Raw genomic sequence first — 15,743 nt, 5'->3', positions numbered from 1 at the left:
GTCAGTCATGTACACTCATGTATAAGAGAAAAGAGCGCATGTGTGACACAGAACAAAATGCTCTTAAAAAAAAAGCATTCTAGAAAAGAACAAAAACTCATATAAAAAAACAATGGCCGAAATAAAAAAAACTTGGGTGAAAGATAAGGGTGAGGAAGTTAGGAAGATGACGAAGATTTATGGAAAAGCAGAGAGATGGAAATGAGAGAAAAAAGAAAAAAACAAGAGTTTCAGTGAGAAAGAAAAATGAGATGAAATCAAAGATGATTTCCTAAAACCAGAACTCTCTGCCTCGGAAGGGGCGCTGAGTGGCCCGCACCGTGAGTGAAATGCAGGTACCCTTCACTCTCCTAGTCTCCTCAGTTGGGATATTTAGGGTGTGGGGAGCACGTTTGGGTAGTGAGGGATTGCCAAGTTTCCGACAGTGACGAGTATGAGTTTGGGAAGCAAGGCGTTTATTTGGACGTGCCTCTGCAGCTGTCGGTTCCAGAATTTGGATAATGGAGAGAGATGTGCACACCCACTCCAAAGCACGTTGTTGTTAGATTGCAGAAGTCTGGAACAGCGAAGACTGCTAGCTTCTAGAGAAAGAATAAAAATGGGCCACCAACAGGTCATCGTAGCATGAAGCATAATGGCCTGGGGACCTGTCCGCAGCAACATTGGAAGGTGGAAGACAAGAAAGCATGGCGTTCAAGATTATGAAGGAAAATATTTTCGATCTTGAGCTCTGTACTCAGGAAATGGAGGGTAGAATAAAGATATCTTCAAATATGCTTCAGAAATTTCCCTCATGTCTTTTAAGGAAGGGACTGGCAGACGTGCTCTCCCCAAATGAGATGGCGAATCTGGAAAGCTGGAGGAGACAGTATCTTCTTCCAGAGAAAGGTGAAGAGTGTCACTGGATGAGATGCAGAGGCTGGATGCCAGCTGGGCACCAGGCGTGGACACCACATGCACAACCGGAGAGGGCCAGAGGCTTCTTTAGGAGATTTGGCCGGAGGGAGATGAAATGGACAGGGCACTTGACGCACTGGGGCATCTGGGGAGGGGGTTTAGGGAGCTGGCAGAGTTGGGGCTGGATTGATGATAAGCACATAAAAAACAAAGTAAATGAAGAACCAAGACTTACTAGTTCCAGGGAAAATAAACTTGTGCAGAAAAAGAAAAATAATTAGGGTGTACTGCAAGGCTCAGCTGTGCGTAGCCTTCGTACAGTGCTGATGATTTGTGTAGACACTGAATATTGCTCTAATTGAAATGCTGCTCTGCCTGCCGGGAGAAGATGTGGGGATGAGAAGGGCACGGCTGTCCACGGGAGAAAAGAGACTGGACCGCTTGCCCACCTGCCAGAGTGGGAAGTCAATAGCCCGTGCCCAGACCGGACAGTCTGGCAGCCGCCCTGGCACTGTTACTTAGCGGTGGGAGGGAGCGCCAGAAGATTCAGCTGGAAAGAATGAGGGAGAAGGGTGGAGGTGGATGATGGGAGAGGGGCTGCTGTGTTTTGTAATGAACTCTTGAGACTGGTTTGATCCTGTAACACAGCGGTCCCCAGCAGGTTTCACACCAGGGCCCGGCGCTCCTATGAGAATCTAGCGCCTGAGGATCTGAGGCAGAGCCGAGGCGGTGATGCCGGCGCTGGGCGCGGCTGCAGATGCAGACGAAGCCTCGCTGGCTCCCGCCGCTCGCCTGCTGTGCAGCCTGGTTTCTAACATGCCAGGACCTCAGCCCGAGGATTGGGGACATGTGTGCATAACTTTGATAAAAATCAAGACAGAGGCGCAGGGAGCTTCTGAGTCTAATGAAAGAGGAGCCCTCGCCTCTGCGCTCCTCAGATCGCTCACCAGCTCTTCTTATCAGAGAGTTTACTTGTTCTTATTTCCTCTTCCTTATTGTCATTGTTCTCTGTTTCCTGTCTCCTGGCTGTGGTCACATATCAGAGATCTGGAACCTTTAGCTTTTTTAAAAAACTTGTCGTAAAGCGTTTTTAAGCACTTCCAAAAGTAGAGAGAACAATACTATGATCCCTGTTTTACCTGTCACCCGGTTTCATAAGTTACGAAATCAGGGCCAATTGTATTTCTCTGTTTTTTGTTAGCATAACCACTCCTTGTTGAGTGCCTGCCCCGTGCCAGGCACTGTTCTCAGCCTCCAGGCTGCAGCTGTGGTAGGGCAGGTGCCTCCCGATGAACACGGAAGGGCCATGAAGGCCCGTGGTCTAGTCTAGAGAAAGCGCTTTACCATTCTAGAGCATTAGCTGATAGTCTCTCATCTTCATGCTTTCAGTGGCTCTGGTTAGCAGAGAGGCCTCCGTCGTTCTGGGTTTGTGAAGAACAAGAGTTGAAACTCAGACTTCAGGTGATGTTCCAGGCGCTCAGCAGAGACTGGGCCCGGCCTCAGAATTCCTGCTCGCTCCCTCGCGACCTCTAAATGCCTGTGGAGGACGTGGGTGCTGGTGTTCTGTTCTGTTTTGTGGAAACTGGTGAGGGCTCGTTCATGGCCTTCATGTTGAAGGGGAAAGTTTCACCTAGACATTAATGAGACTGACGTTTCCCCCCTCGAAATCAAATGTATTGGGGTTTATTTTACACACGGTAAAATGCACACATTTCAGAGAATACAGACAGGTGTACGCAGCTGCGTAACGACCACCGTAATCGGCATAACAGAGTTTTCATCGCCCAGAGTTCCCTCCTGCCCGCTGCAGCCTGTGGTCTCTGTCATTATTTCTGCCCTTTTTAAACGAGTCCTCTAGTGGAGCCGTGCGGCGTGTCCTCGTTTGCGTCTGGGTTCTTCTGTTCAGTGCGGTCCCGGTGAGAGTCACCCGTGCGCGTGCCGATGCGTGCCGGGCTCGCTGTTCTTAGCGCTGAGCGCGCTCCCGCTGGCTGAGCGCGCCCGTCGGCTGACTCACTCGCTTGCGGACGGACCTCTGGGTGGTTTTCAGTTTGTAGCTGCTTTGCCTAAAGCTGCAGTGGACATTCTCGTACGCATCTTGGTGCGGCCAGTCTTTCCATTCGTGGGTAGTGTCTTCGGTGTTGTATCTGAACTTTAAAGTGGCCGCGGCCCTTTCCTTCCCGAGGACCGCTCTCCCCGGCCATCGGACACACTCGCCGCCTTGTGTCCACAACTGCTGTTTATGTGGTGTGTCTGAGGTTAGAGATGACAACACACAGGCCGCCCTTCTCCTTGATGTTAAAAATGGACCGTGGCCTTGGCTTCATCGGTGAGCGCTGCCTCCGCTGTGTTAGACGCTGGTCGCCTGGGTTTGGAAAGGCCAGGAAGGGCGGCACCGAAGCAAATCTGGCCCCGCGTCAGGATCCAGGGCGGGGCAAGGGTTCTGGGGCAGCCCCAGTGCCGGATAGACGCGCAGGGTTTGGGCCGTCCTGAGGGCAAGACCTCATTTTTCCTCAAAGATTTTTAGGGTAAAAAACAGATAACATAAAATGTACCATCTTAATCATTTTTAAGTGTCTAGTTCAGTGGCATTAGGCATATTCACATGGCTGTGTGACCGTCACCACTGTCCATCTATAGAACTTTCCATCTTCCAAAACTGAGACTCTGTCCCCATTAAACACTAACCCCCACCCCTCCCCAGCCCCAGGCCCCCTCCCTGCCTCTGTCTCTGAATCTTGCTCTCGGTCTTCTATGGGCGGAATCACATTGCGTGGCCTTTTGTGACTGGCTTGTCTCAGGCAGCACACTGTCCTCCAGGTCCGTCTGTGTTGTAACAGGTGTCAGAATGTCCTTCCTTTTGAAGGCTGAGTGGCATTTCATTGTATGCATCCGCCCCATCTTGTCTTTGTTCTTCAGGGGACGCTTGGGTGGCTTCCGTCTTTTAGCTGTTTGAACAGAGCTGCTGTGAACATGGGGGTGTGGCTATGGCTTGGAGACCCTGCTTCCAGTTCTTTGGGGCGCAGACCCAGGGGTGGGGCTGCAGGGTCACTAACTGCTCGTGGGCCCTCCACTGTCTCCGCGGCGGCCACACCGTGTCACAGCCCCCTGGACAGCACAGAAGGGCTCTGGACTCTCCGCGTCTGCCCTGGTACTCGCGGTTTTTTTGTTTTGCGTGTGCATGTGTGTTTTACAGGAACCGTCATACGGTGTGAGGGGCCATCTCCTTGTGGCTTTGATTTGCATTTCCCTGGTGAGGAGTGATGTCGAGCACCTTGTCCGGCGCTCCCCAGCCACCCGCGTGTCTTCTCTGGAGAGATGTCTGTTTGAGCCCTTTGCCCGTTCTTCAGTCAGGTCGTTTGATTTTTTTTGTTGTTGAGTTTTATGAGTTCTCCATATATTCTGGATGTCAATCCCTTCTTAGATAGATGGTTTATAGACCTTCTGTCCCATTCTATGGGAGTCTTCTGGCTCTGTTTGACTGTGTCTTTTCATGCACAAAAGTTTTTCATTTGCCTGAAATCCAAGTTGTCAGCGTCTTAATCTTGTCGTGCATCTTCTTTAAAAGGAAACATTTTTCTGAGAGAAAGAATAAATGCTCAACATAAACAAAACAAATTTAAATACAGAGACTGTATATAAAGCAGTCAGTCAGAATCTCCCAAACGCCCACCGTCCAGGGGCGTTTACTGGCACTGTCTTGGAGCTGGGCTCTCTTCCGCCTGTGTGGGCCTGTGCTCAGCAAGTGACCGAGTTGTTGTAACCTGTCACGCCTGCGGCTGCTCACAGCAAGAGACCGCACCGTTCACACCGAGTGCTCTGGTCTGTGTGATGTAAGTCAGGAGTCTCGTTACGAGTCAGTTAATTGACTCGCTGTTTATGAAAAGCTGCAGACCCTGTGCCGATGAGGGAAGAGCCCTGGGTGACCTGTGTGACCTGCTGTGGGCCCGGGCGAGGGGGTGACCGGAAGACCCCCAACGTGGGCTCCTGATTCCCCACCTGGAGCCCTTGGCCAAGGCCACTGATTAAGAACAGAACTTGAGGCATTAAATGTATTAAAGACTAAAAGAGTCTAATGTTCAGTGCTAATACGCCAAATAAGGAAAAATAGTGGCTTTAACTGAATTAAACGCCCTCTTGTTAAAGATCACACGCTTCCTTTGAACTTGAGGACCACACTCGAGATGGTCAGGAAGTGTCCAGAGAGCCCGTTGCGCCCCCGGCAGGTACAGGATGTGAGGCCTGGTTCCCCGCCGACCTCCCTTTGAGCAGGGCCCTGTCTGCTGGAGCGGGTGCTCTGTCAGGTGTCCTTGCCTCAGGGACCAGTGCCGCTATGCCCTCGTGTCAGAAAAGCCAGGAAACCCTTGTTCCTTGGTGACAGATACGGAGGTCATTGTCTGAACTTCCGAGGAGGCGTCATCTTTCCAGGCCCCTCTGTTGACCGGGTCGAACTTTGAGTAGAAAGTTGCGCTGATTTATAATGGCAGAAAGCAGATCGGCAGTTGCTGGAGGGGACAGGACCGGTGGGTGAGTTTTGAAGGTGACGGAGGTGTTCCCTGCGCGACTGTGGCGATGGTGTCCCGGTGCACACGTACGTCCTCATTCACCAGATCGCGCGTCCGACCTCTGCGCAGCCGTGTCGGCTGTGCCTCCGTGAAGCTGCTCGGCGAGAGCGCGCTGGCGGCCGAGGGCGTGTGCGAGCGGCTCGACTTTGGGGTCGGACCTGAATTCGGAGCTCGGCCTGCCGTCGCTGAGCCTCCGTTTCCTCGTCCACGGGAGGGTCGCGTTGTAGGAGGTTGTGTGCGAGGCCGTGAAGTAATAAAAAATGCTCACCTCACTGCCTGCGCATACTAAGGGCTTGTTAAATGGCAGCTGCTATTAAAAAGGTCTCATCAATTACATGTCGCTATTCTGAAATATTTGACCATGTCTGTTCCTTACAATTAAAGCAAGTCTTACCAAAGTATTGGTAAAGTGCGTCAGAGTCTTTATAAAAGGTCGTAGGCACTGGCATTTGTTAATGTGCAGTTACTACTTCTTGGCTAAAAAATAAGCAAAGGTATTTAGGTCGTGGCCTGTCTGGTTCCTCGCGTTTTAGAAACGTGGGTGACGGCATGGCCGTGGTCAGTTCTCATGCCCGTGTCCTCGGATGTGACTGTGACGCCTCCATCTTCATGCTGCTCTTTAGCCTTGATCTTAAAATTGGAAACCAAAAAAAAAAGGAAACCAGCCTCTCAAGTTGTTTGACTTCCCAGTTACCCCCTTTTATTTTTGGATATGGTTCCGCCTTCATCTCAAGAAACTCTTCGCTGTTAAACACCGTTGGGAAGGAATGGTCTTGAAAATGTTACCGGCATGGCCACTTACGATCTGGTTTTTAAAGCAGGCTGTGAAATCGTGTGATTCTAACCATTAAAAGGGTATTAAAAGCTGTTGTGTCCTTGTCCTTGTTCCGCTCACACCCACAACACACTCCGAGGGGCCCAGCCAAGCTGCCAGCAGCAGCTGTGAGAGACACAGGCAGGAAGTCTCACCTCAGGCCGCAGGAGTTTGTTTCCGTGAGTTTTGTGATGCGGTCGTTGCCTTTAGAACGCAGAATAAATAGATGATGCGTGACTAGGACACGGCTGTGCCCGACTCCAGGAGGCACTGGCAGTGCCGAGTGACCGCCTTCCCTGGGCGTCCCCGCAGCTTTGCCCCGCATTCATTTCCTTTGTCCACTGCATCCCTTTAAGTTGCTCGTATCCGACTCGGAGGTCTCTCTCCGTCCTGTGTAGCTGATTCCGTTTGACCTAGGTGGACCGCTTAACGCTGATCCCAGTTTGAATGTCAAGCTCTTATTTTCAACCCCTCCTTCTAACCCGCTGTTCATGTCTCTGAGTCCAGACCCCAGTCTCGTGCTGGCGGGGTGTACCAGGTAGTGTGCTGGTGGCTCGGGGTATTGGATCCTGTGGGACAGAGGGCCCAGCGGAAGACAGTACTTAGCTGAGTCACACCCTGGCTGGTAGATCTGGCAGGGACTATGAGCATGTTGACCCCAGGTGACCTCTTCTGATTAATGTTCGCATGGCTAATTTTTTCATCCTGGGGAGTGGGTGGGCAGGAAGCGAGTGTCAACTAACCCCACCTCCTACCTCCTCGGGCCATCCCAGTGGGGCTGGGTGGGCGTGGGGTGGAGGCTCAACTCCCCGTGGACCGCACTGGGCTCACCCGGGCAGGGGATCAGAGCACGCACCCCACTGCCTGCTTCCACAGGCGGTAAGGGAGGCCAGCTCCCGGCTCAGTTCCACAGATGCCTGCCAGTGCGGTGGGGTGTCTGCCAGGTGGGGGTAGAGAACCAGCTCCCCGTGTAGCCTGCTGAAACGGGGCGGGGTGCTTTTTCTCTGCTGTTAGGCTTTAGTACACTAGAACTTGCCCAAAAGATATTTCTGTTGTTAGACCACTCCGACCTTACGAGCAGTTCCCAAGACCCCCCTTCTGACACCAATAAAAAGTCTTGGGGGTCCCCATTTGCTAGAAGGATTCACAGAGCTCACTGAGCTGTCATACAATTATGGCTTATTACAACAAAGGATTCAGGTGACAGTTAGCCAAGGACAGAGGTGCAGGGGGCAGAGTCTAGGAAGGTTCCCCACATGGAGCTTCTAACTGTCCTCTCCCAGAGAAGGTGTGGCCAGTGCTGGCTTCTCCCGGCATTCACGTGTGACAGCACGCACAGAGTGTTGCCAGCCAGGAAGTCCTCTGAGCCTCAGTGTCCAGTGTCTTTACTGGGGCTTCGTCAGGCAGCTGCGTTGACTCCCCACATGGCTAACTGCAGTCTCCAGCCTCCACACGTGTGACCCGAAGCCTCCGCCGTAAATCACATTGTCAGGCTATGGGGCACGGTCCAAGGCCCGGGTCAGCAAAGGCATCCCTATCAGGACGTCCCAAGGACACAGGGCAGAGGACACAGCCACTGCTTCCCAGCCTTTGGCTGGGCTCTTGCTGGGGGCAGGCTCTTTTTCCCGTGCTGTTGGCTGGGATGTGTGGGAGACAGTGAGGAGCTCAGCAAACTCACTCCTGCCGCCCCTCAAGTCCCAGAGCCCCAGCGTCTTCCTGTGCTGGCCGACTGTGTCGCGCCTGTAGTTTCCAGTTGTCGGGGCGGGTGTGGCAGCAGCAGCCGCTCATCTGGCTGCGCCAGCGCCCCGCCCAGGCTCACCCACAACTTAGTTATTCTCTGGCCCAGCGAGCGATCAAACACTGTGTCTTCTTCCCTGTTGTGTCCCTGTCACTTAGAAGTCCCCGGGGCAGAACTGGTGCTCAGACACCTGTGCACCATGACTGGGCCAAGGATGCAGGGCTCTGGCTTCTTGGGTGTTGACATTGAGTGGTTGACAACAGCCTTTATTGGAAGCTGTGGGTCAGTTACAAACCTGCTGTCTGCCTGCGTCTCCATGTGCAGGATTCCCACCCGGCCCCTTGGCTGGCCAGGCCTGCGGGGCCGCCCCGCCAGGGAGGATCGGTGGTTCGCAGCCAGCCCCTGAACCTTTCCTCCTTCGTGTTCCCTCCCCTGCTGCTTTTGAAGATCAGGCTGCCTCTCCCCACCTTCGGTCGTGGATCTGCCACCTCAGGGATCACTGACGGCGGGCCTAGAACCTGGAAGGCGCTCACGTGGGCCCATTTTCGGCAGCCTGGTCTGTGGGCCTTCACTGCCACCCCAGTGACCTCAGCTTCAGGCCAAGCGCGCGGCATCCTTCCTGCACAGAGGGCCAGGGACAGTGCACGGCACGTGTTGGCCACTCCCGAGGGCCTGGCTCACGCGTGTTTGTTTGGATTAAGTGCACAGCAGAAGGGTTTCTCTGCAGGGGCTGGGGCATCCGGAGCATGTTCCTAAACTGCAGCTCGTACTGAGCGTCAGCCTTCGAGCTGCAGGGCTTTTGTCTCACGGTCCCCTGTCCTCTCTCGGGCCCTCCTCGTTACCGAGGTCTGCATCCCACTCAGCGACTGGTCTGTGAGGCCCCCCACCCCTTCCACTGCCACGACAAAGGGTCTCCAGGCCCCTTGCCAGTCCCACTGGTCCTCTTGTGCCCTGTAAGCAGCCTCCGCCACATTACACGGAGCAGCTGAAGGCCCTGGTCTGGCAGCCTCACCAGGTCCAGCGGTGGAGGACAGAGCGGGAGGGAGACCGCAGGCCGCACGGAGGGCAGGAGGGTCTGATCTGAGGGCAAAGGAAAGCCTCCGCCAGGCCCGGACCTTTAACGTCGCTTCTCGTCACCTTTCCAGGTTCCTGGCTGCGCACGGCCGTCTCTCCATGAAGCTGAAGTGAAAGGGTCCAGGACAGGCCCGCGGGTCCCGGGCAGAATGACCAAGAGCCGGCTCTTCCGCCTGTGGCTGGTCCTGGGCTCCGTCTTCACGGTCCTCCTGATCATCGCCTACTGGGACAGCGTGGGCACCGCCCACTTCCACCTGCACACGGCCTTGTCGCGGCCGCACCCGCTGCAGCCCCGCGCCAGCCCCGGGCCCGGGCTCGCTGCGGCCTCGGACGTGGAGGAGTTTCTGGAGAAGCTGCTGGGCGCCGGCGGCAAGCGGGGTGCGGGCCCCGGGGAGACGGCGGAGCAGCCCGCGCCTGGCAACGTGGAGGAGAGCGTGAGGGGCTACGACTGGTCCCCCCGCGACGCCCCGCCCGGCCCGGACCCCGACGCGCGGCAGGCGGCGCGCAGGAGCGTCCTGCGGGACTTCTGCGCCAACGCCAGCTTCGTGTTCCCCACCAAGGAGCGCTCCTTCGACGACATCCCCAACTACGAGCTGAACCACCTCATCGTGGACGACCGGCACGGCGTCATCTACTGCTACGTGCCCAAGGTGGCCTGCACCAACTGGAAGCGCGTCATGATCGTCCTGAGCGAGAGCCTCCTGGACCAGGGCGCCCCGTACCGCGACCCGCTGGACATCCCGCGCGAGTACGTGCACAACTCCAGCACGCACCTGACTTTCAACAAGTTCTGGCGCCGCTACGGCAAGTTCTCGCGCCACCTCATGAAGGCCAAGCTGCGCAAGTACACCAAGTTCCTGTTCGTGCGCGACCCCTTCGTGCGCCTCATCTCCGCCTTCCGCAGCAAGTTCCAGCTGGAGAACGAGGAGTTCTACCGGCGCTTCGCCGTGCCCATGCTCAGGATGTACTCCAACCACACCAGCCTGCCCGCCTCGGTCAGCGAGGCCTTCAGCGCCGGCCTCAAGGTGTCCTTCGCCAACTTCATCCAGTACCTGCTGGACCCGCACACCGAGAAGCTGGCGCCCTTCAACGAGCACTGGAGGCAAGTGCACCGCCTGTGCCACCCCTGCCAGATAGAGTACGACTTTGTGGGGAAGCTGGAGACACTGGACCAGGACGCCGCCCAGCTGCTGAGGCTCCTCAAGGTGGACAAGCGGCTCCACTTCCCGCCCAGCTACCGGAACAGAACTGCCAGCAGCTGGGAGGAGGACTGGTTCGCCCAGATCCCCCTGGCCTGGAGGCAGCAGCTGTACAAACTCTACGAAGCAGACTTCGTTCTCTTTGGCTACCCCAAGCCCGAAAACCTACTCAGAGACTGAAGGCGTTTGGGGGAAATGCCAGTCGCCAAAAACACAACACACACACACACACACACACACACACACACACACAACAAAACAAACAAACACGAAAACGTGCTTGTGCAGTTACGTCAGAACTAAAGGAAGGGTCTGCTGTGCCCCGTCTTCCCGAGGACGGAGCGATGGGTCACCACATATTATTTTTTTATGGCTTCGTTTCCCTCCCAGTTGAACACGCGGCAGAATCCCGCACTCCAGTTTTTTAAATGATCTACGATTTTGCAATCTCGACCTACTGTTTACTCCACTGCCTATATTCACTGAGTACTGTGTTAATATTGTTTTTTAAGATTAATATATTTCAGATATTTAACATGAGAAGGGGAGGAGGAAATGATGGAATAAATGTTACATCTGCTCGCCCCGCCTGCTCCTGTGGTTATTCCTGCAGAGTGAGACACGCACAAAGTGAGGGGCTCTGAGCGATGTCATGGCTGGCGTTTTGACTTGGAAACCCAGCTAAGGAAAGGGACGTTTCCTGGTTGTCTTCAGCAAAATGAGGCCCCTCAGTTTGGAATCAGGCCTTACCTGTATTTGTAAAAGCGCGACAGACACATCCTTCCAAAGCAAGTGTCTTCTACTGGGGAGTGGGTGCGTCGGGCAAGGGAGATGGTGGTTAGATGGGCATTTCGTGTCTGAGCTCAAGTCGAAGGTAAGCCGTGCCTCGAGGCCAGTCGCAGAGGCAGGGTGTCAGCTCCAGTGGTTCCTTTTCGTTTCTAAGTCACGGACACAGGGTTCGCAGTGACGGAATGGTGCGGGCAGGAGTCGGTGCCTGCAGCCCATCCCCCGCCGTCAGCAAGGCGAGCCTCACGTGAATTTCATCGCGGGCCTGGCTGGTTGGGTTCAGCTCTGGTGACGTTCACCGCTGAGGATGTCACTGGCCCCGGGGCTGTCACACGTGGTGGTCTTGGCCTATCTGCTAGTCCGGGAAGGCTCTTTCTAAACGTCTCGTTCAAGTTCTCCTGCAGTGGTTGCTGCGAGCATGTCGCTGGTGAGAAAAGTGTGGTCATTTCGTGGCGTCTGGGCCTCACGTGTGACCACCTATAGCACCGGACCCTTGAGGCCCAGTTCCCGAGGAGCTGGCGGTGGACCCAGGAGCCGTCCCCTCGGGTGCCCCTGCTGTGTGGTGTCCTTGCTCCTGCCGGCTTGCTTGAGCCCGTGGCCTCTGGGTGTACGGCGAGCAGTTCACGAGCCAGACTCGGGCCGTGCCTCCTTTTGAAGTCCCTTCTTGTCATGAAGCAGGCGCAGCAGACGTGCAGATTCCCCTTTCAGACAGTTGTCTGAAGAGCCATCGTCACTCTGGACCTGTGCCGGCACGCCTGTCCCCTCCGTTGTCAGTGGCACCTCGTGCTCCGGGCTTAGGCCACCTCGCGGACGAGCTGGCTCTGCCTTGGGGGAACTCTGGCCTAAAGTGTGAGATCCCAGCGTGTCTGTTGTGTGTCTGGGGAGGCGGATCCCAGAAGCTCAGGTCTTTGGTGAGATGGGGCGGGTGGGGGGTCATCCTGGGCATCTACGCTTCCTGGCATGTGGGGCTGGCCACACTCATGCGAGGCTCAGATCTGCGTTGGGACAGCGAGAGGGTGATACGGTGCCGGCCCAGATGGTTCGCAGTGGTGTTCAGAGGGCAGGGCTCCGCAGATCGGTCTCGGTCGGGGCCTCGTCTGCACGTCGTCCCCTTCTTTCGCAGGGTGACAGCGCCACACGTCCGCTCGCTCTGCCGCAGGCCCTGGAGCTGTGGCAGCGCTGTGCCTCGGCCCCCGTGCGTGGGTCTGGGCGGCCGGCAGAGCTCTGTGCTTTCCTCTGCGCAGTCGTTTGGAGTTGCCACCCACAGGCGGTGACACGCCAGGACTCTGGATGCGCTTTGACACCCTTGCGTGAGCAAAGGCTCGCTCTCTCTTCCCGCTCAGCACCTTCTGGGCCGTCCGATTGGCCAGCAGAGACATGGCGCCCTGTCCAGTTTCCGGGGCAGTGTTCTGCTTATAATGTCTCAAGAGCGTCAAAGTGCGAGGCTCGTGCTCGGCCAGCGCCCACGCTCCCCAGTCCCTGGCCCCCGCCCCCTGCTTTCTGTCCCTATGACTTTGACCTACGGGGACCTCACGTAGTTGGGGCCTGCAGCCTTTGTCTTTTTGTGACTCTGTTGATTCGCTCAGCGTAGCATCGCAAAGGTCCGTTGGTGCTGTCGCATGTCAGAGCTCCCTTCCCTCCTAGGGCTGAGTCATGTTCCGCCGTGTGTCCCTACCCTCGTCCATCAGTGGACGGTCGGGTCGCCACCACATTTTGGCTGTTGTGAACAGCGCTGCTAGGAAACCCTTGCACGAAGACAGGTTAGGCACTGTCTCTCCTTTCTCTGAACCCCTCATCAGTCTGGTGGTAAAACGGGGAGGTCACTCTGCTTTGAGAGGGAACAGGCCCTGGGTGAAAACTGTCGAGCCCAGCCAGGACAGGAAACGGGAGGGGAGCAGTTGCTTTCAAAACGCAGTGAGGCGACACCCTCGACCGCACAGGGCTGCGCTCGCAGGCCCAGGGCTTCCGTGTGGCCCCCTCTCGTCCCCAGTGTCCCTCACTGCTCCTCGCTCTCCATCTGCCTCTGTATCAGGGGCTGGGCCGGAGGCGGCAGAACTGGCGAGGTCCCCGGGCAGACCCAGGCCTGGCGCACAGTGTGCTCACCGTGCCTGTCGGAGGAGTGGGTCGGGAAAGGGTGGAGGCCTGGAGATGGCGGAGCCGGTGCGGGAGGCAGGGTTCGGAGCGCTCACCTCTGCGTCGTCCAACCCACCGCCCACGGTCACCTCGTGCCCCTTCGCTGCACCAGGCTGGAAGGGCCGCTGACACCAGCAAGGACGGACAGGGCGGTGACAAGCCACGGGCCTGGGAGCCGGACTCGGCCTCAGTCGCTGGAACGCAGCAGTGTCGGGGAGTCGAAGAGGGACCGTGAGTGGAGAGCTGGACGCCCCCAGACCCGGATGCTCCGTTTCCAGGCTGAAGGGCGTCCCGTGAGCGAGCGTGCACTCCTGTGAGCCCAGCTCTTCCCAGGACCTTCTGGAAGAACTGCGACTTCCACGAAGCCACTTTAATTTTAAAGCAGTGTACAACAACCAGGGCTTAAAAACAATCCGATAGAACCGTGTTGCCTTTTCTGGTTGGTTTGCTTCCAGAGTATCTTGCTTCCATTAGGTTTCTAGAATATTTTGGGGCACAGATTCGCAAAGCGGATTTTAAAGTGTCGGGTTTCAAAGTGGGCTGGCTTTGAAAGTGGTCTGGGCTTCTAAATGGTTTTGTTGAAAAATGTTTTGGTTCTAAAATGTTCCAGAAATGTTTCCCAGAGCACGGAGCTCCTGCAGAGCTTTGGAAAGGGGCCGGAGCAGGAGCAGAACAAGGAGGCTGCAGCCCAGGGGCTGGGTGGACTGGGGCGAGCAGGCCGGCCCTGCTTTGGGGGTCTGCCCAGCCCTCAGGCAGGCGGTGGAAGCATCCCCAACTCACGTCTGACTTCGGTAAAAGTGTTTGTGCCTTCGGAAATTCATTCTGAGTGTCGTTTTTCTTGCAGCCGTCGCCCAAGGGTCCTTCTGCTAACGGGTCCTTGTCTCTTTGTGAGAGGCCTGCGTCCACCTTCCATCCTGACCTCAGCCCAGTCCCTGTCCGCAGCATGATACACCAGGGAGAAAGCTGACTCGAGACTAGACTTTTTGAGGAAGGGGGACTCATTTGGAAAAAAGCATATCGATGGCAACTTGGAGGCTTCGTAGAAAGTTCTCTTGAAGTCCTGGGACAAGCAAGAGCCCACGGTCACATGGATTATCGGCCCCGTTTTCCAGATAGGGAAATCGAGGCCCAGAAAGGCCGTATGGACTGCTCAGGTCTCAGCACTACTCAAGAGTCCCTGAAGCTCCACCTCCCCAGACATTTTGTAGTGTGACGTAAAAGCGCTGCCCGCCATCCGGGCGTCTGACGCAGGCCTTCCCGTGTGTCTGTGTCTACACAGGCCCCTGGGACTTTGGTGTCAGGTGCAGCCTTAGGAAAAATGCAACCTCGGGTTAAAGAGAGGCTGGGAGGAAGATGACAGGCAAGGCCTCGGGAGGCCTTGGCCCTCAGACTGGTGATGACGGACAGCGGGGAGTGAGCAGAAAGGGCACATGGCTGACAGGCAGCCGCCTGGCCTGGGGGCAGAGTGATGTGGGCGAGTGAGTTGTTGGCAGAGAGGCCCAGAGCAGAGGGGAGGAGAGAGGGAAACTCCAGCACTTAAGACAAACATCCAGCCGAGGGAGTGGCTGGGCCGTAAGCGGCCACACAGGGGACAGCCTCACCCGGGTAGCAGTGCCTGTCTTGGGGGGTCCAACAAAGTCTTGTCTGAAATGTGTCAGTCAATTTTGGGGCCCCTTCCCATCCTGCGGGGCATGTGGCGCAGCCCCTGCCACGGGGCCGGGGTGTGGGGGGCACGCTGCCCACTGGCTAGAAGGAGGCACAGCCCCCTCAAGTGGTGACTTAGGTCCAAGTTTTGTTAAATTTTTTTTTTTCATGAGAAGAACCGCAGATTGATTGTGCAATAGAATACAAAATTACTGTGAGTTTTCCAGATGAAACACAAGATTCAAGGACTTCCTTTTAGCGGTCGCTCTGTGCTGGTGGCCACAGGGATGGCCCAGGCTTATCCAGGTTCACGGACCGCCAGGGGCCGCCTGGCTGAATCTTCCCCACTACCCTTTGAGCCACATAGTAATTTCAAATTTTCTGGTAACTGCCTTAAAAAGGTAAAAAGCAGGAGATGAAATAAGTTTTAATAACATATTAGACCCCATAGATACAAAATACTGTCATTTCTACTTGTAAATCATATAAAAATTATTTGTAAGATAGTTTATGTTCTGTCTTTTTGGGGGTTTTGTTACTCAGTCTTTGAAATCCACTGTGCATTTCACAGTTAACTCGTCCCAAGTGCAAATGCTCGAATAGCCCCATGTGGCCAGTGGCCACCAGATAGACAGCATAGTCTTGAGAAGCGATATTTATAGCTATTCCAGCTTTATAGGTGGTGAAACAAGCTCAGATGTTTTGCCCAGTGTCACTTCGGAGGCCCTGCTCAGAGCTCCAGAGTCTTGGCTCTGTCTTGGGAGGGGCCACCCCAGGGGCATTTTGATTGGGACCAGACACCGAGCATGCCCTGCGGCCCTGGCGGCGGCCTCCACACATCCCCCGCCCCAGGAGTGGAGGCAGGGCTGGTAGCCCTCTCCCACTGAGCAGTGGGG

The 15,743-nt window shown here is 55.7% G+C and overlaps 1 protein-coding gene across 1 annotated transcript in view; it reads left to right on the top strand.

Annotated features, from left to right (window-relative positions):
* The window catches only part of CHST12 (carbohydrate sulfotransferase 12), a 13,352-nt gene extending 2,484 nt beyond the window's left edge, over positions 1–10,868 (top strand). The window contains exon 2 of the mRNA XM_011378515.2: positions 9,157–10,868. Within this exon, the coding sequence (XP_011376817.1) occupies positions 9,235–10,464 (1,230 nt within the window). The 5' untranslated portion in view covers positions 9,157–9,234 and the 3' untranslated portion in view covers positions 10,465–10,868. The remainder of the gene's footprint in view (positions 1–9,156) is intronic.
* The last annotated feature ends 4,875 nt before the right edge of the window (positions 10,869–15,743 follow it).

The sequence above is a fragment of the Pteropus vampyrus genome, unplaced genomic scaffold, assembly GCF_000151845.1.
Source record: "Pteropus vampyrus isolate Shadow unplaced genomic scaffold, Pvam_2.0 Scaffold343, whole genome shotgun sequence".
In the NCBI taxonomy this organism is placed as follows: Eukaryota; Metazoa; Chordata; class Mammalia; order Chiroptera; family Pteropodidae; genus Pteropus; species Pteropus vampyrus.
The sequence above is the reverse complement of the archived record's forward strand: the minus strand, read 5'-3'. Positions and strand labels throughout refer to the sequence as shown.